The sequence below is a fragment of the Pantherophis guttatus genome, chromosome 13 (assembly GCF_059756535.1).
Source record: "Pantherophis guttatus breed Tessera chromosome 13, ASM5975653v1, whole genome shotgun sequence".
Taxonomy (NCBI): domain Eukaryota; kingdom Metazoa; phylum Chordata; class Lepidosauria; order Squamata; family Colubridae; genus Pantherophis; species Pantherophis guttatus.
The window spans coordinates 17,218,063-17,245,551 of record NC_142075.1 but is presented as its reverse complement, the minus strand read 5'-3'; the positions used below and the strand labels follow the sequence as shown (position 1 = coordinate 17,245,551).

The following is a 27,489-nucleotide window of genomic DNA, read 5'->3' as shown; positions in this document are numbered from 1 at the left end:
TTTTATTCAGCAATTAAAACTCAGCTTAGCACGAAAACCAGAAGTTTCCTTTGCCTTTCCTTTCCATTATTTGCAAAAACCATCTTTCATTCTCAACTAGTAAGAGTCGTTTCCTATTGCTTTCATTTTACAGGCTTTAAGTCACATGCCCATAACAGAGAAAAAGAAAACTTCCATCAATGCTGTAAGAAAAACTGAGGAAATGATGAAAAGCAGAGACGTAAAGAGAGGAAAAGAGAAAAATGGCAGTGCCAAAACATTTTCAAGTCTAACGGTGGATGTTTGGCTTCGGATTTTCAAGCAACGTTTTTTAAATTTGCAAATCTGGAAGGTAGCCAATGTTTACTGGGAACTTTGGTGAGGTTAGAATATTATTAAAAATGAAGAAAACTACTTCAGTATAGAAAAGAGCAATGGTTGGGTAAAATTAAATGATTTATTAGCCCGAGGAATTCAAGTCTGCTAAAATGCATTTGTATATGTTCACTAATAATTGATCAGGGAAGAATAATAAAAATACTGATGAGTATATAGGATATGAAATGCAGAATAACAGAATTGGAGGGGACCTTGCAGGTCTTCTAGTCCAACCCCCTGCCCAAGCAGAAGACCTTATATGATTCTGGACAAATGGCTGTCCAAAATCTTCTTAAAAATCTCCAGTGAAGCACTCACAACTTTGGGTGGCAAGCCATTCCACTGAGTAATTATTTTCACTGTCAGGAAATTTCTCTTTAATTCTAAGTTGGATCTATCTTTGATAAGCTTTGATTTGAGGGTGGGGGGAGAAAGAACAATACAACTTAGGTTAAAGGTCTACATTTTGTTTAGAACTTTTAAATCTATATATACTTTAAAAGGGGGGAAGGAGAAATAAACCCTAATGGAAGGAACTGGGGAAAGATTCCTGTTCGCTTCAAACTCTTTTGTTGTTGAATAACAGTTGTGGAGTTTGGGGCAAATGGAGAATAAATTGGAACATCTGCTCCTTAAATGTCTACAAAGAGGCTGAGTTGCACAGATTAATAAATCTTACCTTGTCTCATCTCTGCATCCTAAACATATATATTGTGAAGCAGAAGGACCAGAAATGTCAACCAAAAAAAAAATCACTTGAGCATGTATCTTCATGTCAGCTTTCCCCAGCACTCTGAGAGCACACGTTAACCAGTGTCATATCCCACACATGGCCAAATCCTCATGAAATGTTACTGACCTCCTAGGAGAAATTTGCAAAATGTTGGGCAGGTATATCTAAAATTGCATGAGGTCTGGGACATGAGACTAGACAACTGTATCCCTGGAAAGATCGCTGATGCTTCCAATAGGTCAGATAAACAACAAGGCTAAAGTTTATAGCAAGAATAAGGCAATGAAAGTGAAACTAACCATTCGGGGAACTGCACAGGTCCTAGGAAAATTATCAATCATTTGATCCTTCCCACCACACTTTTTTTTTCAGTTCTAAAAGTAAACTTCCTAAGAAGAGAAAAATAAAATTATTTAAGATCAATAATAGGATATCACAGTAGCATCTGACAAGATCAGTGGTGGGTTGCTACTGGCTTGGACGAACTGGCAGCAGCGGTGGTGTGAGGCTCCGCCCACCCACCAGTACATCATCAAATACAATCTGTGCATGTGCAGAAGCTTCTGCGCATGCGCAGAAGTGATGCACAAGCAAGCGAATCGGTAGCAAAGGTAAGCAAAACCTGCCACTGGACATGACCTTATTTATACTCCCCCCGCTCAATTAATGGTAGTCCATCCATTTCCAATGAAGAAATAAAAGATTATTTGATGGGGATGCTTGGTTATTGAGTTCATTTTCCCTTAAAAAAATCCTGCTTGTAAAATATAAGAATTTGTTTGTTTCTTTGTTTGGCAAAGTGTGGTTAGATAGACAAGGATTTTGTCTTGGGTGGTTAGACAAGTATGGTGGGGAATATTATTTTAAAAAGAGAGAAAGAGAGAGAGAGAAAGAGAATACAGTGAATGCAATTGTAAGAGTTAAAACCCACCATCTCTAATAGCAAGATGAGTCAAGAACCATACTATTACAGGAAGATGCCAAATGGATGATTGCACAGCATTCCAAAAACAGGATTGGGCAACCTGAGTGCCAAATCAGCCATAAATTCATGTAAGTTAAAGTTGAGTAACACAACTTCTTTAGAATTTCCAGCAGGAATTTTGCTCATCCATCTCCAATGTCAGAGGCTAAATCTGGGACTTTCTGCATGCAAAACTGGTCATCTTCCAGTAATTCATACTCATCACAATAGCCAAAGGTTATGAACCACCATTCATTCAATGATTAAGGCGTCAAGCTAGAATCTGGGAGACCTGGAGTTATAGTACCACCTTAGGCACGAAGCCAACTGGGTGACTTTGGGCCAGTCACTTTCTCTCTACCCTAGGAAAAAGGCAAGCTACTTCTGAAAACCTTGCCAAGAAAATTGCAAGGACTGTCCAAGCAGTCTTTCAGAATTGAACATGACTGTACGGAATGAAAAAAAATGATCTATTTCTTTTCCATTTTTCTGTTCTTAATCCAGTGATACCATTTCTCCCATATTGTATAATATTCCAAATCTATTTGTCTTTTCAGTTCAATTGTCAGTTTATCCATTTCTGCAGAATCAAATGTTTTTTTAATTACCAAAGCTTCGGAAGGTATGTTTGTATTTCTCCAGCATTGCGCAAAAGCTATTCTTGCTGCAGTTATTATATGTAAAATGATATATATTATTCTTTTGTTGTATTTCCCTTTAACTATCCCTAGGAAAAATAGTTCTGGGGTATATTCTATCTGAAGGCCTGTTAATTCCTGTAGCCACCTGTGTATTTTCTTCCAGTATTTTTTCATTTCAGGGCACAACCACCATGTATGATAGAAGGTACCTTGTTTTTGACCACATTTAGTATTTATTTCTGTTCATAAATTTACAAAGCCAGGATGGCACACTTTTTTCCCACACTCTCTTGAACCCAAGCAAAACACCTACACGAATAGTAAACATAATCCAGTCTGGATATATAGAGAGAGATTTTCCACATTGTCTTGATTATTATGATGCTAACCATGCATGCTCAATCTTCTCGTTTAAGTAAATAGGACCACCCCCTCTGTTTTTACAGTAGTGTTTCATGGAAACCATGTGTCTGGCTCTGCGTATAAAGAACTACAAAAATGAAACCCCCAAACAAAACAAGAACAGCAACTGTTAAGGCTATCACCTTCTTTTCTGGCAGGGCTGATGTACCCTTCCCTACGAAAGAGTTGACCAAGCTAGTAAAGATGTGCTCAGCAGCTCCTGGGAAGAAGTCACTCAGATCAAGGTAAAATCTGGAGAAACCTAATGCTCAGGATTCAGAAGCCCACCTAGCTTCATTTCTTGATAACCTTTCCTTCTGAAAATCTTTTTAGTTGGGGACCACCCCTTCACGAACATGGTAATGTCATTAGGAATATTTGTATTTATTTAATAACGTTCCTTTTGTATCATCTTAGAATTTACAACTGGGCAACAATATCTTTTGGATAGATTTTCAGGCTTTGTGTGGCCCTGGAGTTTCAGACTATCCACTTCTGGAATAAAATAAAAGCTGAAGCCATCTTTAGAGAATTGCACAAGAATTGCACAAAGTTATTGCCTTCCCTGTCTGTACTGTAATCTCTCTCTGTAGAGTCTATAGCAATGTTGGATTTAAACCTGCTTCTCCAATTAAATTTATTCTCTTAAACCCTTACTAACTCTGAAAATAAATCGTCATTACTGGTACTCAGCTGCCATCTAGTGGGTATGAAGGAAAGTTTCAGTCCCTCTTGATTGGGACTAGATAGATAGATAGATAGATAGATAGATAGATAGATAGATAGATAGATAGATAGATAGATAGATGGATGAATATTACAGACACACACTTAAATAAGATGATGTAACCAAATGTAGTTGGTATATATACATACACACACACACACACACACACACACACACACACACACACACACATATCAGTGCAAATCTGAATACTTTTTAAAGGAGTAATGCCAATGATCTAATCTAATCATATTATCTGCTGACTTAAAACTGACAATATAACAAAATTATTACTATTTATGATTCTAGCAACAAGGGAAATAATTTTCAAGAATCAGGAATCAAATCACAGATTTTCCTTGGCTCTCCTGTACATTCAAGTAAGGCAAATAGCAGAAAGCTAGAAATTTACTTTAATGCAATGAGGCTTATAGCTTTACAGGTACAGGGTGCTGTTTATGAGGGAAAAGTGTATTTAATAAACAATAAATGTGCTTAATAAACATTTAAGACTACACAATCTAACTGATTGGTATTTAGTATTACTGAGCTCTGTAACAAGATATGATCAGGGATCTGTACTTGTGGACCATACGTTAAAATATCTTGTTAATAAAAGTAATATTGTCATGCAAATCAATTTTTAAGGTTTATTAGGCACTTTTCCAGGAAAAAACTCTCATATAGCTCAAGACATTAAGAATTTCTTAATTTCTACATAAAGATATATTCATCCCAGAGACTAATTTGGATGAGAGATTTCTTTTTCCCTCGCACACGTAAAAATATCAAATCCTCTTGCAGAAAAATAAGCACACTTTTAATATTAATTAGCATTTTAAAATCATCTCTTTAGGCCAGCAGTATAGAAATATGGAACTTTCTAATTGGAAAATTTCAACTCACTTGATTATATGCTACAATTTCTAGCTCTCTACATCCAGCCACAGAAAATCCTACTTTCTTACTCTTTTTTTCCTACTTTTTTTGCATATTGGGGAGATTTTAGGGGTCCTAATTATAGATTTCCTCCTTCTCTACTTGAATTCATGGAACTAACCTTTATTTTATTTATTATAATATCTTTATTGGGTAGGAAACACAAATGCACCATCTTACTCTATTTTTCTAAAAGTCATTAAAAATAAAATATATATAATAAAAAATAATAAATTAAAAGAAAACCAAAAACATATAAACTCAAAGGGCAGAGTCTATGGACCATTTTTCCCCCCTGCCCTTAGTTTTCCATATTTCTATGTTTTTGTTATTTGAAATTCATTTTATTCATATTGCATTTTTTTTCCCCTCACAGGCATGCCTTTTAAGCAAAAATAATAAAAACACCCTGAATTAGGAGCTCAATCCCAGGCTCTGGCCAAATTGTTACTTTTTTCCAAAGTCAAGGTAAAGTTTCTGTTATTATTCATCCTCTACCCAGACAGTAAATAAGTAGCTTTTTTTCCTCAAAAACAAACACACACTTAATCCATCTCGGAAATCCTTTTAACGTTTAGCATCAACAACAACAAAAAAAATCCCCGCCAATTTCTGCTCCTCGATGACGTCACAGAGCCCCACCTGCATTCCATTATTAAAACGCACCCAGCCGCCCCGCCCCCCATTTCCCCCCCCCCAATTCTGCACCGCCCATTCGAGGGCACCATCCAATCCCCAGCCTTCTTCTCCTGCCCGGCCCGACTCCTCCCTTTTCGGGTGAGAGCGTTTCAGAGCCCTTTTCCTATTGGACCGAGAGAACAGCCACTCGACCGATCCAAGTATTTGCGTTCGCATTGATGGGCAGGGCGACTAGCCAATGACGTTACTTCTTTAACTCCAAGCAGTCCTTTTGCAGCAACATGTTTTATCTTTCTTTTTATTTCTTTTTTTATCTATTTTTCTTTCCTTCCTTCCATCCTGTCTGCAAAGACGGAAGGCGGTTCCACCCCACCCACCTTTAGCCTACTCCAGCTTTGATGAGGTCAGTATTTAGATTGCTTCTTTTGCGTTAGCTTTCCTTATGATGTGAGCTAGGAACTCTGGGAATTGTAGTTTCCAGTGCACCAGAAGGCTCATTAGATTGATAGAGCCATGTGCGTGTGCGTTGCACGCGGTTTATTTATGGTTGTGTCCTTGTTGGAAGGCTTTGTGATGAACTGCACGATGGGCGGTGTGCATTGAGGCTTTGCAGAACAGCACTTCCTTGATAATCTGAGCCAGCATGGTTAACCCCCTTAAGACGGTTTTCTGCATTCACACGTTCTGGTATATGATGGAGTTCAGTCTGTTGTAGGGATGCAGTCTTTGCTGCTGAAGGTCCCAAAGCTGCTCTATCCTGACTCATGTTCTTGGCTCTTGTAGGAAGTTAGCACTCACCCCTTTCCTAGAAAAATGAAATATTTTAAGAAAATATTAAAAAGGCAGAATATTATGTTTCCCTGGATGAGAAATGGAGAAGCATGTTTTAAGGATGAAGCAGCTCTCATCTTCCTGCCCCCGTCCTTTGTCAAGGGGCCAGAGGCAGAAACTCAATCTTTGTCAATGGACCATCATCTGCAACACAATAGGACCCATCTAGCAACAGAAACTAACACAATAGGACCCATCTAGCAACAGAAACTCACCACATGGCACCTGGGAAGATTACATCAACCAGCAAGGCTAACTAAGACCCCCACCCACTGGGAGTCTGACAACCAATCAGGATACTCTGCCGGGGCCCCAGGAAGTTCAAAGCCAGAAAGGGCATAAAACCCGGGGACTCACTGCGTCTCGCCCCTTTTCTGTTCAGGAACTCAAACCATGTGATCCTGTCCACCATTAAACCATCTTTCCAAGCAGTCTCCATATTTCCACTGTCTTTTTCCCACTTGGAGCTGAACCCAGAAGGATATTTCTTCTTACATCCTTCTAACCAAGCCTTATTCCTGGGGCAGGGGTCCGCAACCTTAAACACTCAAAAGAAAAGGTGACCAACTTTTTTACAATGAGAAGGAGGACACGTGCGTGTGTGCCGTGTCATGTTTCGGTAAGAAGTAAACAAAGCCACTTGCGCGCGGCGCACTCTTGCATGCGGCATACTCTCTTGAAACAATTCTCCTGTGCAGAGCGCGTGCGTCTCATGATCGCGTCTCGCCGCACTGTACCGAGCCTTGACAAATCGTCATGTCAAATACAAATACATCACATCGCACGCCACGGATCGGATCGGATCGGCATCGATTGAATATGGAGATTTACAGATTAGTCTTCAAATATCGAAAAGGAGGACATGTAGGAGGGAGAGGACAGAACTTACAAAAGAAGGACTGTCCTCCCTAAAGGAGGATGATTGGTCACCTTATCAAAGAGCCATTTGGACCCGTTTCCCACAGAAAAGAAAACACCGGGAGCTGCAAAACCTGGGTGGGTGTGGCTAACTCAATGTTACTCCCACCCAGTCACATGACACCACCACCCCCAGCCACGCCTACTCAGGTTTTGTGGCTCCGGGTGTTTTCTTTGGGAAATGGGTCTCTCTCTCCCACCCACCCATCCTCTCATTTCTGTTTTTCTCTCTTTTTCCTCTCCCTCTCTCTCTCTTTTTTCTCTGCTTCCTCTCTCTCATTTGTTTCCCTCTCTTTTCCTTCTCTCATTCTCTCCCTCCAGCTCTCTTATTTCTCTCTCCCTCCCCTTCTCTTTCTCATTTGTTTCTCTCTCTCTCTTTCCTCTCGCTCCTCAGCTGTGGGCCTGTTCCCCTTTCCATCGTACCCTCCTCCCAAATCCCATTCCCACCCTCGTGTTAATGAGATTGGCGTCGGCCACGGCTGGATTGAGCCAGTGTCTCGGGGCGGAGAGTAGGTTGCGTGATCAAGTCAGCAGGGAGCCGCAGGAGAGGGGTCAAAGAGCCACATGTGGCTCTGGAGCCGCTGGTTGCTGACACCAGTCCTGGGGCAATACGTGGAACATATTTTCATGCCAAACACACACACACACACACACAATTAACACGGATGTGGTTGGCCCCTGCCTTCCTCAAAATGTGCTTTCATCGTTCCAATCTAGACTACAGCCCTAAACTAAGGTTGTTGGGAGTCAGCAACATATCAGTTTAATACATAATCACAATTTCTTGGCAGACGTTTCAGTGGCCCAACTGGGTAACATCATCAGTGTTAAAAAAGGAAGTCAGGTTTCCTTTATTTTTATATGCATATTATTTATAATAATATTTATTGATATACATGTATTATTTTTATATATGGTTTGCCCTGTCAGTGTTGCTGGGAGGGTTCTTGGTGGTTCCTTCTTTAGGCTGTTGTTTACGATTTGCTTGTTTGTCTGAGTTGGTAAGCTTCTTAACTGGAGTATTGTTTTACTTCTTACACTGTTTTTGTTTTAAATTATTCAGGAACCTGCCCTGCTGCCTGATCCATGCCTGTCCCAGAAGATGGCTCTATTAAAGCTGCTTCCACCGGATCCAGAAGATGAGGGCAGCCAGCGGTGCAGGCTGGGTCCTGCTGCATTCGCCTTGCTAGGCGCTAAGCTGGGCTCTTTGATCAAGATCACCTTGCCCAGTGGCTCTTGCCTGTGCACGGCCTGGCCAAGGCACGATTCAGCCGATGGCTACCTGCAGCTCGACCTCAAATGCAGGACTTGGGGATTAAGAGAAAGCCAGCTGCGGAGGAAGACCGTGAGCATGGACCAGCTGAGAGTAGCGGCCTGCCCCAAGTTAAGACATGTGACGGTCCGAGTCGTCTTTAAAAACCAGGCCTCAAAAACAGCTCTTCCCGAAACGACGCTTCCGGAAGTGGTGCGAGAGCTTTTGAGAAAGACCTGTGTGGCGCGCCATCACGTCGTGACTTTCCCCCCAATTCTGGGCAATCCTGTTGAGTGCCTTGAAATATTGTCCATTGGACTGTTCAGCCCGGAAGAAGCTGGCTTGATCACTCCCCAAACCAACGTCCACATTAAGGAGACAATCACGTTGGAGAGATACGGTCGCCTGATGGGGGACGGTTCGAAAATCCGGGTGGCCGGCTTGGATGAAGTCAGCCAGGCTTTGAAAGAAACGATTGAACTGCCCCTGCGTTTCCCGAACAGCTTCAAAACATTAGGCCTCTCAGTCCCAAAGGGAGTTCTTTTGGTGGGGCCGCCGGGAGTTGGCAAGACGCTACTGGTCAAGGCAGTGACTGGAGAAGTCGAGGCCTGTCTGGTAGGCCTCAGTGGCCCTGTGGTCTATGGTTCGCGGCCTGGTGAAAGCGAGGAGAACTTGCGACGGGTCTTTGAGCAAGCGAGAGAACTCTCCATCGAAGGGCCCACCGTCCTCTTCATTGACGAGATCGATTCGTTGTGTCCCAAGCGGGGAGCTTCCGGTCATGTCCCTGAGCATCGCTTGGTGGCTCAATTGCTAACTCTTATGGATGGATTTAGCCAAGGACATGGGCTGGTCATTGTAGGGGCAACAAACAAGCCAGATTCCCTGGACCCTGCATTGAGGAGACCAGGCAGATTTGATCAGGAGGTACGTAACTCATAGTTGTGCCTTCCAGTCACAGGGGGAGAGGGAGACATAGATACAGAGAGAGGGTGAGGGGGAGAGAGAGAGATGTCAAAAGAGTTTTGTGGTTCCCGGTGTTTTTTAACAACCGGTTCTCTGTCCTAATGACTGACTGGGTAGGTGTGGCTAGGGGGGGTCATGTGACTGGTGAAAGTGAGTGATGTCAAGTTGGCCACGCCCACCCAGGTTTTGTGGCTCCCGGTGTTTTGCTTTCTGTGGGAAACGGGTTCAAATGGCTCTTTCAGTGTTTAACGTTGCAGACCCCTGACCTGGGCCTTTTGAGATCTGGTTCAAAGTAAGCTCTACTTGCCCTGGGTTCAGGGAGCCTTTGTGAGTGTTAACGGTTAACAAAATGCCCATGTTTTCCATCCGTGCTTTAGATTGTCATTGGGAGCCCGACCTTGACGCAAAGGAAGTCTATTCTGCAGCTGATTACCGCTGGCATGCCTGTGTCAGACAACGTTGATTTGCTAGAACTGGCAGAAATAACACCGGGTTTTGTTGGGGCCGACCTCACCTCGCTCTGCAGAGAAGCCGCCATGCAAGCTCTGTTTCGTAACTGCACAGTAAGAAGCTCTTTCGCATTTCTACAGATGTGTTGGATTTCAGTCTCTCTGTCTCAACTCCGGCACACAGCTGGTCTCTTCTATCGGATACTGGAATGGCTGACATTCCCTCGGTTACTTCAGCTGAGGCTCAGAAGGCCAATCCCAAACAGTTTACACCGAGGATGTGTTCGTACATTGCATAAAGGCATTATTTGGTTTTGGTTTAATGGGTGGATCCCATAACCATGGTTTGTAAACCATGTTCTTTGGCAGGGGTGCTTAAATCCGGCCCACAGAGCCAGCCTGGAAATATCAAAGGACCGGCCCGCGGTGCCTCTGCGGGCCAAAACGGCTCACGTGAGGGGAGCCCGTGACCCGTTTTCGGCCTTCCTGGCCTCCTGCAGCGCTCTGCCAGCCAAAAACAGGCCCTGTGGAGGCCTCCGCACGGCCCATTTTTGGCTGGCAGAATGCTGCTGGCGGCCAGGGAGGGCAAAAACAAGGCACAGGGGGGCCGCGTGCTGCCCCACTGTGCCCCGTTTTGGCCGGTAAAGTGCTGCAGGAGCCATCTGTCTCGCTCTCCACCGGCCCGCAGAAGACAAGTACAATGCCGATCCGCCCCTTGAAGAAATCCATTTTGATACCCCTGTTCTATGGTATAGCCTACTGTGGAAATGCAGCCTATTTGGACTTTTTCCATACAGTATCCATTCTGGTTTCTTTGCTTTTCAACTCCACCATCCTTCCTTCTCCTTAATATATTGTTGTAAATACAGATAGTCCTTGACGTACAACAGTTCATTCAGTGAGCAAAGTTACAATGGCGCCGAAGAAAGTGACCCATGATCGTTTTTCACACTCGCGACCGTTGCAGCTTCCCCATGGTCGCATGATCAGAATTCAGATGCTTGGCAACCGGTTCCTATTTATAACGGTTGCTGCATCCTGGGCAGGGGTGAAATGTTCCCAGTTCGGACCGGATTGTCCAATCCGGTAGCGATGGCGGCGGGTAGTTCGGAGAACCGGTAGCAAAAATCCCTGCCCCCCCCCCATGCCCTGCTGAGCCGCACGATCATCAGAGGCTTTTTTTTTTTTACCTTTTAAAAGCATTTTTTCTACAATCTCTTCCGCTGAAAAAATGCTTTGAAAAGTAAAAAAAAAAGCCTCTGATGATCGCGCGGCTCAGCTGGGATCGTCAGAGGCTTTTCAAAGCATTTTTTTCTGCAACCTCTTGGCCGAAGAGGTGCTAAAAAAAAATGCTTTGAAAAGTCTCTGACGATCCCAGCTGAGTTGCCTGATCAGCAGAGAGGCTTTTCAAAGCATTAGAAAAAATGCTTTGAAAAGTTGTTTTTTTTTAAAAAAAAAAGTTGGTCACGCCCACCCAGTCACATTACCACCACCACCACCAAGCCACACCCACAGAACCGGTAGTAACAAATTTTACATTTCACCCCTGGTCCTGTGGTCATTTGATCAGTTTTTGGGACCTTCTGACAAGCAAAAGTCAATGGGGGAAACCAATTTCACTTAACATCCGTGTTACTCACTTAACAAATGCAATAACAGCTCACTTAACAGCTGTGCCAAGAAAAGTCGTAACATGGGACAAACTCACTTAACAGTTGCTTCACTTAGCAACATACATTTTGGGCTCAATTGTGGTCGTAACTTGGGGACTACCTGTAACAGAAATTTGCCCAGTGATGTTAGCAAGGCAGTCTCTTATGTTGTCACGAGCTTCCGTTACACCAATGGAATGAAATTTTGTTTTTCTAGAGAAGCAGATGTAATTGTGGGATTTCCCCCAGATGATCAACGAATTCTAGACTAATGGGATCGTCGACAAGTCAGAAGCTTTATTCTGTCGCTCAAAAGGGAATCAATGTTTTCTGTTTCTGTTCGCATTTGTTTTCAGGATTCAATTTGCCCGGTTGAGATGTCAGACTTCCTCAAGGCCCTGAAAAAGATCCAGCCATCATCTTTCCGAAGCGGAATTGGGTTAACAGATTTCAAGCCCGTCTCGTGGGATCAGATTGGTGGCCTTGAAGACGTGAAATTAAAATTAAAACAGGTAAGACTTACAGAGCAGAGTCTGAAATGAAGAATATTCTGGTTGGTCTCCAAAGAGGCCAACCAGATTTCCGTACTTATTTAAATCATTTGGATAAACCCAACCTGCATTCAAATAGTCTTCAACTTCACCACCACAATTGGGAAAATAATTTCCATGCTAAGCAAGGTGTTTATTGAGTGAGTCGCACCTGATTTTACAACCTGTTTGGCCATGGCTGCTAAGTGAATCGCTGCAATTAAGTAATTCAAACGGTCGTTAAGTGAATTCATCTTCCCCCATTGATTTTTCTTGTCGGAAGGTCATAGTGATCACATGATCAGATGCTGCAACTCTGTTGGTTGCCAAATGCCCAAATTTTGCTCCTGTGACCTTAGGGAAGCTGCAGCAGGTATTCGGTTGTTAAGTCGCTTTATTTTAAAAATAAAAGTTGTTGCTCTCCTCACAAAGCAGACTAAAAATCAGAATGAGAAGACGTTCAACGTATCTTGCTGGGGCACAGAATGTGTGCAAGCCCAGTCCTAAAAAGCCACGGTTTATGATTTATCATATTTATCAAGGGACGCGGTGGCTCAAGGGATAAGACGCTGAGCTTGTCGATCGAAAGGTCGGCAGTTCAGCGGTTCGAATCCCTAGTGCCGCGTAACGGGGTGAGCTCCCGTTACTTGTCCCAGCTTCTGCCAACCTAGCAGTTTGAAAGCACGTAAAAAATGCAAGTAGAAAAATAGGGACACCTTTGGTGGGAAGGTAACAGCGTTCCGTGCGCCTTTGGCGTTGAGTCATGCCGGCCACATGACCACGGAAACGTCTTCGGACAGCGCTGGCTCTTCAGCTTTGAAACGGAGATGAGCACTGCCCCCTAGAGTCGGGAACGACTATCACATATGTGCGAGGGGAACCTTTACCTTTACCTATGATTGATCATGATCTGTGACTCCAGGCAATTGTGGCTTGCTCATAAGACTGGTTGGAAGGTGAATTGCCTTGTAGGATTATTAGTCTGAGAAATTCACGGAAGGTTCTGTTCTTTTCATGATTTGCAGAGCATCGAATGGCCCATAAAATTCCCAGAAGCCTTTATCCGGATGGGGCTGGCCCGCCCAAAGGGCATCCTTCTCTATGGACCGTCTGGTTGTGCCAAAACGATGCTTGTGAAAGCCGCCGCCTCCTGTTCTCATTGCTCCTTTCTGGCTGTGAACGGTGCTGATCTCTTCTCACCTTTGGTTGGAGAGTCAGAGAAGATTTTGTCTCAGGTGCGAGGTTTTGGTTCCAATGGGGACTGGAAGCACAGGTAGTCCTCGACTTACGACCACAATTGGGCCCAAAATTTCTGTTTCTGTTAAGTGAGATGTTTGAATTAAATGAGTTTTGCCCCCCTTTTGCGACCTTTCTTGCCACAGTCGTTAAGTGAGTCACCGCAGTTGATAAATTAGTAACATGGCTGTTAAGTGAATCTGGCTTCCCCATTGATTTTGCTCGTCAAAAGGTCGCAAAAGGGATCACATGACCTTGGGACACGGCAGTGGTCATAAGTATGTGTCAGTTGTCAAGCACCTGCGTTTTGATCGCATGATCGTGGGGATGCTACTAAGTTCGGAAGTGTGAAAAACAATCATACGTCACTTGTTCAACTGACGTTGTAACTTTCAATGGTCACTAAATGAACTGTTGTAAGTCGAGAACTACCTGTATGTAGTTTTGTCATTTATTTCACAGCTGGTAGAATTCATCATCATCATCTTTTAATGACCCCATAATCCCTTACGGGATGGAGTCTGGGCAACTGAATGGAGCTGAGTGTTTACTGGCCAGATGCCCTTCCTGTCACCAGTGGGGAGTTTTGTTCAGCAGATATATTCTCATTGTGCCCAGAGAGAGAAATAGGGCCACCGCACCACTCCACTGATATTAATAGGCTTAGCTATTTGGTTCTCTTCTGTTTTTCTTTTTTCCCCTCCAAGGTATTTCGTCAAGCAAGAGCAAATACTCCAGCAATAGTTTTCCTGGATGAAATTGATGCGATCCTGGGATCCCGATCGGGAACTAAAACCGGGTGTGGCGTCCAGGAGAGAGTTCTTTCCGTCCTTCTCAATGAGTTGGATGGCATCGGAGTCAAGTTAACTGAGCGAAGAGGAAAGAAAGCAGAGATGGAAAATGAGAGTCAAGAACCAGCTGAAATTGATAAAGAGGTATATAGATAGACATAATAGCAATAGCACTTAGACTTATATACCGCTTCATAGTGCTTTTACAGCAGTGGTGAAATGTAAAATTTGTTACTACCGGTTCTGTGGGCGTGGCTTGGTGGTGGTGGTGGTGTAATATGACTGAGTGGGCATGGCCAACTGTTATTTTTTTTTTTTACTTTTAAAACCATTTTTTCTACAACCTCTTCGGCCAAAGAGGTTGTTAAAAAATGCTTTTAAAAGCCTCTGATGATCCCAACTGACTTGCCTGATTGGCAGAGGCTTTTTTTCTCTTTAAAAACATTTTTTCTATAACCTCTTCGGCCGAAGAGGTTGTAGAAAAAATGCTTTTAAAAGTCTCTGGTGATCCCAGCTGAGCCGCGCGATCATCAGAGCCTTTTTTTTTTTTACTTTTAAAAGCATTTTTTCGGCTGAAAAGGTTGTAGAAAAAATGCTTTTAAAAATAAAAGAAAAGCCTCTGATGATTGTGCGGCTCAGCTGGGCAATGGGGGGGGGGGCAGAGATTTTTGCTACCGGTTCTCTGAACCACCTGCCTCCATCGCTACCTGATCAGGCGATCCGGTCCAAACCGGGAGCATTTCACCCCTGGATGAAATCCTACCAGTTCGCACCAGTTCGGGCAAACCGGTAGTGGTAAAAACTACTGGTTCAGTTGAACTGATAGTTACAAAAAAGCTAACGGTTCCTCCAAACTGGTATTTCCAACGATCAGCTGTGCCGGAGGGTTTAGCTTTGCTAGAAAGCAGGAAATCCTGCTTTCTAGCTAAGCTAAATCGCGCGGCACAACTGATTCCCCCTCTCGCTGTTCTACTTACCTTCCTAAGCCTCCTTTTGGTGCGCACTGTGCATGCACATACAGCGCCCGCTTGGTGCACAGCGAGCGAACCAGTAGCAAACCGGTTCAAATTTCACCATTTTTCTAAAGCCAATGAAAGACAGGATGGTTGAAATAGTTAAATGCTAACAGTTCCTCATTTCTATCAACTTGCTAGTTAGAACTTCAGGAAGTTTTTAACAAAGATGTCATAGTCGTCGCTGCAACAAATAGACCAGACCGGCTGGATGATGCTTTGTTACGTCCGGGACGCTTAGATAAGATCATCTATGTCCCACCGCCAGATGAGCAGGTATGGCGTAAAACAGTAGATGATTTTTGAAATCAAAAAGTTCATTATGTCTAAATATTCTGTTTTGGGTGAGACATGACATATTGGAGCAGTGCTGCTCATTTCAGACATCCAGTATTTGAGGGGCTGCCAAAAAGAAGAGGGGGTCAAATTATTCTCCAATGTACCAGAGGGCAGGAAAAGAAACAATGGTTGGAAACTAATCCAAGAGAGAAGCAACCTGGAATTAAGGAGAAACTTCCTAACAGTGAGGACAATTAACCAATGGAGCAGCTTGCCTCCAGAAATCGTTGGGTGCACCATCACTGGAGGTTTTTAAGAAGAGACTAGACAGTCACTTATCTAAAATTGTATAGGTTCTCCTGCTTGAGCAGGAGGCTGGACTAGACGACCTCCAAGGTCCCTTCATGCTCTCTTCTGAATATATACATCTTTCCTTTGAAAGATATTGGCTGGGCTTGTACATCATCGTAAACTGTGATTTACTTAACTTTACTTATTGACGTCAATAGCAATAGCCCTTAGACTTATATGCCGCTTTACAGTGCTTTCCAACCCTCTCTAAGCGGTTTACAGAGTCAGCCTATTACCCCCAACAATCTGGGTCCTCATTTTACCCACCTCAGAAGGATGGAAGGCTGAGTCAACCTTGAGCCTGATGTGATTTGAACTGCCAAATGTCAGGCAGTCAGCAGAAGTAGCCTGCAGTACTGCACTCTAACCACTGCACCACTGTGGCTCAATACTGGCGAAAGGTAAAGGTTCCCCTCGCACATATGTGCTAGTCGTTCCCGACTCTAGGGGGCAGTGCTCATCTCCGTTTCAAAGCTGAAGAGCCAGCGCTGTCCGAAGACGTCTCCGTGGTCATGTGGCCAGTATTACTAAACGCCAAAAGTGCACGGAACGCTGTTACCTTCCCACCAAAAGTGGTCCCTATTTTTCTACTTGCAGTTTTTTACGTGCTTTTGAACTGCTAGGTTGGCAGAAGCTGGGACAAATAACAGGAGCTCACCCTGTTACGTGACACTAGGGATTCGAACCGCTGAACTGCTGACCTTTCGATCGACAAGCTCAGCATTTTGGCCACTGAGCCACCACGTCCCTTCAATACTGGCTAGATTGACATAATAGGATGTGATAAACACTACTTTATAGAATATAGTGACTAAAGCCACATAACACACTAAGCCACAACAAAACAAATCCATCGGGCATACTGAGAAGTGTGACCCTCTCATCCTTTCAACAGACCATCATTAAGAAAAAATATAGTTTTCATAGATCATAGCCTCTAAAGCCAGTCAAATAACTCTCTGCCTCTTTCGTGGTGTTTTAAAATAGGGAAGGCTTTCGGTTCTGAAAATCTGCACAGAAAGAATTCCGATAGATTCTGAGGTCTCCTTAGCAGATATAGCAAGTCAAACCAATATGTTCTCTGGAGCTGATCTTGAGAATCTTTGTAAAGAGGTAAGTCATTTTTAATTTGTAATGCCTCAGTGACAGGATTTAAAGGAAGTAGGGGACAGACTAGTAAACAATCGTGTGTATGTGTGTGGCCTAGAAGTCATCTTTTGCATTGGGCCTTCAGGCCTGGCATGTTTACTACTGTGGGAAATTGGGAGGGGGGATTGTATGGAGCAGGGGTGATATGTAGTCATAATAACATTCCTTTCTCAGAGAGTCAAGGACATCTTGCCCTGCATCTGGAGGGGCGTGGCTATAAGGCATCTCCAGTTGGGACGGTGCATTGATTGGACCATGTGATGGACATGTGGGTGCTGGGCAGGGACTTGGACTTTCTTTTGGGTGGGGAAAACCTGGAAGCTTTCAGATTCGGGTTTTCCCAGATGTGCCAATATGACATCTCTAATAAAACGGAACTTTGTTACTTGGAATCCTGACAGTGTGTGTGTACAGGTAGTCCTCGACTTAATAGCAGTTCATTTAGTGACCATTAAAAGTTACAACGAAAAAAGGTGGCTTATGATCGTTTTACAACCGTCGTAGAATCGCTGAGGTCATGTGACCAAAATTCGGACACTTGGCAAATGACTCATATTTATGACGGTTGCAGTGTCCCAGGGTCATGTGATCCCCTTTTGCGACCTTCTGACAAGCAAAGACAACAGGGAAGCCAGATTCGCTTAACAACTGTACCACAAACATCTGCAGTGATTCATTTAACAACGGGGGGGGCAAGAAAGGTCGTAAAATGGAGCAAAAAATCACTTAACAAATGTCTCGCTTAACCACAGAAATGTTGGGGGTCGATTGTGGTCATAAGTTGAGAACGACCTATATATGTATATACGTTTATGAGGATGATTTTTATTTCATTTATAATGAGTGTTTTTCCTATTTTATTTTTTATTTTATTTTATTTACTTTTAGGCTGCTTTGCTAGCATTGCAAGAAAACAAAGTGGAAGCCACAGCTGTGAAATATAAACATTTTGAAAAATCCCTGGAGACTGTAAAGCCATCGGTAACTCACAAAGAATTGCAATTTTATGAAAAATTGTTTAGAATTCAATAATATAATCGGCAAAGCGAGTACATACCAACATATACAAATATTTTCACCTTCAACAATAAATTGAAAGATCTGTAAAAAAAGGGGGATGGAATAATGAGAGTAGCGTAAATGGCAGGATGCATTTATTTAACGTATTTTATTCAGCTTTCCAGAATTGTTCAATGTATGCACCACTGCAGCTCAAACAAAATAAACCATATTCTTGTTTAGTGTGATGGATAAGTCCCGTCATAGAAAGAGTGCAGAGAAGAGCAATCCGGATGATTAGGGGACTGGAGGCTAAAACATATGAAGAACGGTTGCAGGAACTGAGCATGGCTAGTCTAGTGAAAAGAAGGACCAGGGGAGACATGATAGCAGTCTTCCAATATTTGAGGGGCTGCCACAGAGAGGAGGGGGTCAACCTCTTTTCCAAAGCACCTGAAGGCCAGACAAGGAATAATGGATGGAAACTGAACAAGGAGAGATTCAACCTGGAAATAAGGAGAAATTTTCTGACAATAAGAACAATCAACTGATGGAACAGAAGTTGCCTTTGGACGTTGTGGGAGCTTCATCACTGGAAGCTTTCAAGAAGAGTCTGGACTGCCATCTGTCAGAAATGGTGTAGGGTCTGCTTGGGCGGGGGGTTGGACTAGATGACCTACAAGATCCCTGCCAACTCTGTTAATCTGTATCTAATCTGTAAATTCAAGAAACTGACTTTATTTCAGTATTTTTGTAACTTCATATGACTGAGTTCTGTGATTCAATAAAAGAAGTTACTCAATGAAAGGCCTTGTCATAATCTTTTTGGGGGATTCTTGGCTCGTTCATCAATTTTGCTATTCAGATGCAATTTATTAGCCAGGCAAAATGCCTTGTTTGTAGTCGACTGTTACTGTGAAATGTGGAAGGAAAGTGAAGAAGAGGATGACCAGCAAGAAGGTTGGGGAGATTCCGTTTCCATGGCGATCGAAGTTTGGGACCGATCATCATGGAGAAAACCAATACAGTCACTAAGAAACCAGCAACAACTTAATAGTACACAGTTATAATAAGGTAAAGGTAAAGGTTCCCCTCACACATATGTGCTAGTTGTTCCCGACTCTAGGGGGCGGTGCTCATCTCTGTTTCAAAGCCGTAGAGCCAGCGCTCTCCGAAGACATCTCCGTGGTCATGTGACCAGCATGACTAAACACCAAAGGCGCACGGAACGCTGTTACCTTCCCACCAAAGGTGGTCCCTATTTTTCTACTTGCATTTTTTACGTGCTTTCGGACTGCTAGGTTGGCAGAAGCTGGGACAAGGAACGGGAGCTCACCCCATCACGCGGCACTAGGGATTCGAACCGCTGAGCTGCCGACCTTTCGATCGACAAGCTCAGCATCTTAGCCACCGAGCCACCACGTCCCTCACATTATAATAGCATGAACAAAAAAATGGAGTTTTGAGAAAAGGTGGTGAATCTCAGAAAGGATTCACAGCCATTGAATTTCAGTTCTTTGTTGCTGTCACCTACTTACTATGATGTGCTAGGGCTAATTTAAAAATAAAACTCCCCCATTGAGTAGGCCCTGTATTCTCAAGCCAGACTTTGGGGACACTGCGATGGATGGATGGATGGATGGATGGATGGATGGATGGATGGATGGAAGGCTGGAAGGAAGGAAGGGAGAACCAACTGCTTCTAACTGACATTTTCCTTTGTGCTCAGACTGCGGCCTTCTTCCTGTCATATTCTAGGACTTGACGGGGGAAGAAGAGGCATCCCTTCACTAGAAACTAACAAGACAAGGGAGAGGTCACCCCTCTTGTCCTCCATCTCACAGGCAACACCAAGAAAGGCCTGAACAGTAACGGAAACAGGGTGAGAAGGGGGCTTGGCCAGCTGGGTGGGCAACAAAATGGAGCCAAGTGGGCCAAGGAAGCAGTGTGATCCACCAGGTTCACACTGGCCGGGCAAAGGAAAGCACCTGGTGAAAGAAAGGAAAGGAGGAAAGAGGAAAGAATAGAACAGAATAATAACAAAGTTGGAAGGGACCTTGTAGATCATATAGTCCAACCCCTCCCAATTTCCCACAGTAGAATTTGTGGCAGGCCTGAAGGCTCAAAAGTAAAAGATGGCTTCCAGGTCTGACAACTCGCTGCTCAGGCAGGAGACCTTGTACCATTTCTGACAAGGGGCTGTCAAGGGAAGGGAAGGGAAGGGAAGGGAAGGGGAAAGGAAGGAAAGGAAAATGGGAAGAGAAGGGAAGGAAAGGAAACAAGGAAGGGAAAGGAAAAGGGGAAAGGAAAGGGAAGGGAAGGGAAGGAGAAAGGAAGGAAAGGAAAATGGGAAGAGATGGTAAGGGAAGAAAAGGGAAAGGAAAGGAAGGGAAAGGAAATGGGGAAAGGGAAGGAGAAAGGAAAGGAAAAAGGAAAGGGAAAGGAAAGGAAAGGAAAGGAAAGGAAAGGAAAAGGGGAAAGGGAAGGAGAAAGGAAAGGAAAGGAAAGGAAAGGAAAGGAACGGAAAGGAAAGGAAAGGAAAGGAAAGGAAAGGCTTAAACTTAGCGTGTAGTATGAATGCAGCCACCAGGTTTCAGGTGACCTAGAGAAGGGTGTTGTGTGAACAGAATGTGGAAATGCAATTGAAACAGGATGAACCCAAATGTGGGGCAGGGTGAGAGGTGCATTTCTTTCACTTGTTCCAGGCCTTGCGGGCTTCCCTTTGCAACCAGGCAACAGGTGAGAGAGGGGACCTCCTCCCCGCCTTGCGGTATCGATTTTCCTGGTCCACAACTGAGGGGTCTCCAGTGGAGAGGGGGGCCTCCTTGCAATGCTCCGTATTGCAGCCCAGAGACCCACAGGCCCTGCCTAGGATGCAGCTTAGCTTTGTTGCGGCCTTGCAAATGCTTTGCATTTTGCTGTTTGCCAAGTGCTGGAAAGTTTATGTTTCATGCAATAAACCACCGTTCAGCCAACTGTGGTTTGAGCACCTTGGGCAAACCTCATTTTCTCCGCTGCCAGAGGCCGGGTCCAAAATGGTGCCCTATGATTGCATTTGTACAACCAGAGCTAACCCAGATTTGCTACCATCCCTCTCTCAAGCAATGCAACCCTTTCTAACAATCAATTTTGGGAGCCTTTTTTGAACATCTGAAAATGCAAGAGGTTTTCTGTCAACGTTCTGTCAATTTTACAAGGGGTCTGAATTTAACTCGTTTTCACTGTCTGCTCCTTCCTTTTCTATTTGTTTGTTTATTTATTAAATTTTTATGCTGTCCATATCCCCTACGAGGTGACTCTAGGCAGCTCACAAATTATAATACCGTCCCCAAAATTGGCTCTACGTTTTCTTAACATAGTGTGAGGCTAGGATAGTGGAGGTTGTGTATTGAAGCAATTCCTTGCAATTACTTTCTTTGTGGATCAGAAAGGCCTTTCCTACCTCTATTTACTCATTTAGATTCATGTAGCTGCCCGTGTTCCATATAGGCTCAGGGGTACTAACATTAGATCTAGCAACTTTTGGGTGCAATTGGCAAAGGAAGGGTTCTAGCAATAGATATTTCTGAGATAGGATTTGAAAATAAACCTACTGATAAGTACTTCATAACAGCCACAATCTTTCTGTAGCACATCTAATACTCACCTTCTCCAAGGTGAGCGTGGATCTGCCAAAAAAAATCAACTCTTCTTGCAGTACAAATCTAATAAATTGCTTTTATTTGTGTAAATTGTGTAAATAGGGTTGGTCGCCCAGTCAGCCAGATGTTTAGATTGGGTTTGGCATATTCATCTACCTATTGAATACTTCATCCTGACCTGGGATAGGCAGATATTGTTGTTTGAGGGTGTAAAAGGTACCGTTGCGGGATGCAAGCAGTGGTGAGTCAAGCTGCCTTTTGCAATTGACTGATGGTGAATTTGTCAATGCCGATGGTGTTCAAGTGTTGCTCCAGATGCTTTGGGATTGCTGTATTGCTATTATCCTCCTCATCTTTCCCATTCTCCTATTGAGACCTTGTGATTTATCACTTGTTGTTTGTATCTTATGATTTATGATTTATCATTGTTGTTTGATAGCTTAGAGCTGAGAGTTTATGCACTGGAGACAAATTCCTTGTGTATCCAATCACACTTGGCCAATAAAGAATTCTCTTCTCTTCTCTTCTCTTCTCTTCTCTTCTCTTCTCTTCTCTTCTCTTCTCTTCTCTTCTCTTCTCTTCTCTTCTCTTCTCCTCTCCTCTCCTCTCCTCTCCTCTCCTCTCCTCTCCTCTTCTCTACTATTACTATTACTATTACTATTACTATTACTATTACTATTACTATTGGTACTATCTTTGCTTTCTTCTGCCATAGTCATTCTACTTCTATTTGCAGGTCTTTGTATTTTGGGGGTTACTACTACTATTTTTTATTAACCTGTTGCCTTAATCACTACAGTAAAGTGGTACTCACAGCCAGACCCCATTATCACACTCACTTTATCTACTAACCCAAGACACTTACCATTGCTTCACACATCCAGCAGGGAGCACCCTAATCCTGTGCAATGCTCCTATAGTATCCGTAGGTGGCTGAAATTGCCCATCGGAGCTACTACGTGACTTGGGACACATCCAGCACCCTTGGGCGTTAACGGTATATAAAGGCAGAAGTGCGTATCACTGAAATTTTCTGCTGATCTACTTAACCAGGTTGTTGTGATGAGGGAGGAAAGAGGGCTCTTTAATGTAATCAAGGGAGGGATGATAAATTGGAAGGGAGAGGGGAACGTGGTACCCAAAGGATGCTTCCCGAAGATAACTTTGGAACTTTTTCTTTTTTCCTTCTATCAGAGTTGCACCTGCTTACACAATGTCATTCTTCCGGTATTTTAACAAGCATAGAGAGGTAAGTTTTGGGTCTTTGGTATTAGACAAATCAGAGTTAGGGTATCAAATTGTCCTACCTGCGTACAGCAAAGGTAAGAAGCATCCTTGGATGGGAAGTTGCTATCGCTGTCAACCCTCCAGGGACAAGGAAATATTGGGGAAAGACGTTTGGGAGGAAATGTCCTTCACAAGTCCTGTTTTCTCCCGAAATAGAATGACAGTTTGATGCATCCCCTTTGGTAAGGGAGGGCTTTGTATCTTTCAGCTGATTCCTCTGGCCATGATTATGACTACCACGCTGAGTGGGATGGTGTACACGGGCATCAGAGCCCTGAGAAGATCAGATATAATGTAAGCAGCACCTGTTTCTTTATCCTCACCCTAAAGAATGTTCTTCGCTTTACGTCAGATCAGGTTCTTTCCTTTGTTGTTGTTTTAATTTAAGACAATTAGGGTATGAAGGACAACAGGCAAAGGAATAGCATGTTTCCACCACCACCACCACCCGCCCAGGACTACAAGTTAACAGTAGCAGAGTTGGAAGGGACCTTGGAGGTTATCTAGTCCAACCCCCTGCTCACGCAGGAGACCTGTACTAGGGATTCGAACCACCGAACCGCCGACCTTTCTGATCGACAAGCTCGGTGTCTTAGCCACTGAGCCTCCTAGTCAGACTAACACAAGAACGAAATTGTGCAACAAGGAATAAAATCAGACAGGGCTGGGAATAAGAACTGTTTCTCCCTCTTTGTTTTTTGTTTTATTTCTCAAGGAGGAAGTGGCATTTTGACAGGAGTCTTTTTTCAGGCAAAGTTCAAAAAGCCTCTAATGCAGACATCGAAAGAATTCCTTCTAATTTAAAACACGTTTTCTATTTCAATTGGGGTGTGTTTGTGTGGGTATGCTTATTTATTTTTTTTAATGGAGCATTAGGAATAAAGCTCGGCGAGAACCGAGTTTAAGTTTTAAAACCCACAAGGTTTGAAAATGCTTTCTCTGTACTTGGATGCTGAACTTTTTCATTATGCAACTAAGGAAGAAGCAGATTACTATAGAAATTTTCTTTATGTATTAAAGAAAATTGTTTATCTGTATCTTAGCAGTATTTAAGCAGATTGTCCATATTACTCTCTAAAGGAATTGTTTTCTGAATTAGCATTTAATCCAGAGTTTTAAATTATTCAGCCAAAGTAAGGTCAGTGGAAGTCTGTGATGCTAACTTCAGAATAAATCGAGTGGTGCTATTGAGTCTTTTTTTTAAATAGCTGAAATACGGTTTTATTAAGCTGCCGTTTAGCCAAAGGTTATTTTTATCTCATCCATAATAAATGCTGCCTTTTGCTTTTAGTATTGATAGGTGGAACAATCCTGAACCTTGGGAAAAAGTAGATCCCACTGAACCTCAAAAGGTAATGAACTTGATAGGTTAACAAGTCCTGGATTGTATTATTAAGAATCTAGAGAAACCTACAAATACATAATAGCTAACTAAATTAATGGTAGTGCTATTCATATTTAATGCTAAATATACTGGCTAATAGATAAATAGAATTGTAGGTTGTCATTAAGTTGTGATAGGCTTTATTAAAATATTCCGATTGAATTCAATACAAAAAGCTTATTGCAAGACTGAACTTCGTTTATCCCCATCCAAAGGAAACAGGTATACATCCATTAATGGTGTCAAAGCTCACAGAATAAAAGTCATAGAAGACAGATAGAATTTAATACAGAATTGTATTAAATTTCAACGATTGAAAGTTGGAGCAAAAATTACAGCCAAAATTGTTGCTGTTGGGGGAGGAAGGGCAGTGCGGAATTTAAAATAGTGGCACTAAAAAACCAACAATAATATAAAAAAATAAAAGAAAAGGGGAGTTCCAATTCTCTTCAACATGAATAGAATTAAAATACGTAAAACAGTCTTGCTTTAGTTTAACAAAAAAATTCAACAAAATTAAAATATAAAAGATATATACTGTACCTCAAACAATCAAAAAAATAATAACAATATATACTACCATAGTCTAAATAAAACAAATAACCAGTAAATGAATTCTAATTCCACAAATCCACATCACAACCAATACATCAAAACATACAAGGACCTAAAACAAAGTGTATATTTATTAAACTCCAACAATACGCCATATTTCCAGGGGTGAAATCCAGCAGGTTCTGACAGGTTCTGGAGAACCAGTAGTGGAAATTTTGAGTAGTTCAGACAACAGGCAAATACCACCTCTGGCTGGCCCCAGAGTGGGGTGGGAATGGAGATTTTGCAATATCCTTCTCCCAGGAGTGGGGAGAGAATGGGGATTTTGCAATATCCTTCTCCTTCCCCTGCCATGCCCACCAAGCCACGCCCAGAGAACCGATAGTAAAAAAAATTGAATTTCACCACTGCATATTTCTACAGTGAAAACATCCCCAATCATCAAATTCTTAGGCCATCAACTCAAAGCTTCATTTTTATCAAACAGAAAGCCCCAAATTGGTGCCCATGTCAAATGAAAAGCAGTCAAAGAGTTATCTCGAATCAAAGTAGTCCATTTTGCCATCTCGGCAAGGAATAAAAAAAAATCTTATTTTACATAGCCTCTTCTATAATGCGAAACGCTAATATGAGTGATATTTGGGGGGAAGGGGGGAGAGGATGAATCCCTAATACCAGCAAGCTTGTTAATCTTTTGTCTTTTTTAATCTTTTGTCTTATACGGCAGCTGTTTTCCATCCATCAGAAATGGGAGCCCATCCAAGAACTGGAGGAAATCCGAAAAGTTTTCAAGGGGTGAGGTCCCCCAGCCCTTCCAAACGGCACTCTCTGAATCTAGTGGAATCATTTCTGCACAAACTAGAGGATCGAAACCAGTGTGCGGAAATGCTTCTGCTACATTTTTTGAGTCTCTCTCCATTATGTTTTGGATTCTGGAGGAGATTTACTGACCACCCGGCCTAGAACTCTATTGCAGGAAAAAGAAAAAAAAAACGTGTTACAAAGGCTGGCTTGTTGTAATTTATTTTGAACCCTGCCCTGTGTCTTCTAGGAAGGCAGACCAACATTTCTCCATGTTTGAGCTTTAAAAAAAGAGTTGGGTTGTTGTTGTTGGGGAAAAAAGATACGTTGTCGTTTATGTTTTCAATAAAGTTGGAATTTATCAAGTCATTTATCAGGTCTCAGACTGATTGCGATTCTCACTTATTTGGGAGCATTAAAAAGAATATTGTTGCATCGTCTTCAAGGAAGGATCTAGGTTGCCGACTCCGCATTGTCTCACTCTGTTCATCCAACATCCTAAACTGGTTTGCTAATTTATCAATAAGCCACAATATCTTTAGACACCTCTGACACCCTGCACTTACTTGCATCCAAAACAGGCCGTGTGGGGACTCCTGGGAGGGAGGGGCAGGGTCGGGTGGGCAGGGCCAGCCAGGGGTTCTCCAAACTGCACAGAATCTTAGCTAGAGGTTCTCCCGAACCCCTGCAAAGAACCCCCAGCAGCCCACCCCTGCTTTTAGGACCTATATAGGAGCAAGAACCCATGGGGTGGAGGTGAGGGCGGGGGAATATGGATGCTGTTGCATTTAATACATAGATCAAGTTTTGTTTCCCTCCTGAAGAGTTTTACAGCCATTCCTGCTTTGGGATCTGCAACTATAATACAACTGGTATTTTCATGTGTTGTACAAAAGGTATCTTCTTGCTGTTTAGGTTCAAAAAGGTAGCAAGAAACCAAGATTTCATTTCCTTCTTTGGGTGGTGAAAGGAGTGATGTGTCTGTCACATAGCTGACTCATATGCGTACGTGCTGCAGAGGAACAGGAGGAAGTAGCCATAAGAATATGTTTTACAATGAGTAAACCCCACGCTCTACGGTGTTTCTATTTCCTTGAAATTTGGTTGCTTGGACACCACGATGGACAACCTACAATTCGCAACATTACACTAGTTTTCATATTTTTGACTGTGTCTCTGGGCAGCTATGTGGGTTGGGCCCAAAGGTTGACGATAGCAGCAATCAAGTCTTAAAGGGCTTCTAGTTAACTGTCCACTCCTAGACAAGTCCTAGATTTGTAGACAAGAAGAAGGGCCTCACGAGAGCATCTTACTCAAAACCTCAATACCATCAAAACCTGGATCGAGGGAGGTTCTTGAAGATGCTCACTTTTGGCAGGTGTGACAGGGCAGTCTTCACACTTATAAATGTTTATAAGCATGAAGGAGGGGGGAAAATGACAAAGCAGGTGTTGTGAGTTGTGACCAATGCAAAACCTGCCTTGTGTGACATCACGATGCAAGTAGGAAAGGGTGGAATTTGTGTTATGACATCACGGCGCGTATTTTGGCATTACTGCACTAAGGAACACATTGCCTGTGTCCATGTAACACAATCATGATAGTTTATGGTTCTGTGAATTTTGCATGCCCTGAAAATGGTTCGCTTTAGAACCCTAGTTACACAAATTCATCCTTTGTGAAAGGATGAATTGAGTTGCCTATACAAATCTGCTCTTTAACACAGACATCTCTCTTTGCACAGTTTTTGTTAGTGATCAACATGTAGCCTTTCACTGCTCTATAAGTGCACAGCTCCAAGCCCAGGACTCCAAGTGGACATCAAGAACTTTCAATGCAACTCCAAAGATCTCCAACATTGCTATTAAATTCATACTTTTGAGTCAAAAGGGGGAAATAATCAGCCACTTCATTGACAAAGAATCATGAAATTATACGTAATTTTAATGTTGTTTCAATGAAGGTCAAATCAAACTTTGGTTCATCTGTATCATTCACTACTTTTT

At 42.8% G+C, this 27,489-nt stretch overlaps 2 protein-coding genes across 5 annotated transcripts; both read left to right on the top strand.

Moving 5' to 3' along the window:
- The first annotated feature begins 3,322 nt into the window (after window positions 1–3,322).
- On the top strand, window positions 3,323–18,622 carry AFG2B (AAA ATPase AFG2B). Of its 2 annotated transcripts, none has more exons than XM_087877744.1 (9): window positions 3,323–3,342; window positions 8,215–9,327; window positions 9,744–9,929; window positions 11,824–11,979; window positions 13,023–13,232; window positions 13,941–14,168; window positions 15,179–15,313; window positions 16,655–16,780; window positions 17,705–18,622. In XM_087877744.1, exons 2-9 carry the CDS (start codon window positions 8,254–8,256, stop codon window positions 17,846–17,848), a joined length of 2,259 nt encoding a protein of 752 aa, XP_087733870.1. In that variant the 5' UTR covers window positions 3,323–3,342; window positions 8,215–8,253; the 3' UTR covers window positions 17,849–18,622. The 2 variants fall into 2 exon arrangements, with proteins under 2 accessions (XP_087733870.1, XP_034290570.2); XM_034434679.3 differs by lacking the exon at window positions 3,323–3,342 and adding an exon at window positions 5,515–5,805.
- Window positions 18,623–18,814: 192 nt separating this feature from the next.
- On the top strand, window positions 18,815–25,852 carry COXFA4L3 (cytochrome c oxidase associated subunit FA4L3). Of its 3 annotated transcripts, none has more exons than XM_087878304.1 (6): window positions 18,815–18,889; window positions 19,574–19,697; window positions 22,651–22,705; window positions 22,952–23,037; window positions 24,035–24,095; window positions 25,410–25,852. In XM_087878304.1, the coding sequence occupies exons 3-6, from the start codon at window positions 22,670–22,672 to the stop codon at window positions 25,479–25,481; spliced, it is 255 nt and encodes an 84-aa protein (XP_087734430.1). In that variant the 5' UTR covers window positions 18,815–18,889; window positions 19,574–19,697; window positions 22,651–22,669; the 3' UTR covers window positions 25,482–25,852. The 3 variants fall into 3 exon arrangements, with proteins under 3 accessions (XP_087734430.1, XP_034290567.1, XP_087734431.1); XM_034434676.3 differs by having other exon boundaries at window positions 18,875–18,889; window positions 19,545–19,697; XM_087878305.1 differs by lacking the exons at window positions 18,815–18,889; window positions 19,574–19,697 and adding an exon at window positions 22,490–22,509.
- The last annotated feature ends 1,637 nt before the right edge of the window (window positions 25,853–27,489 follow it).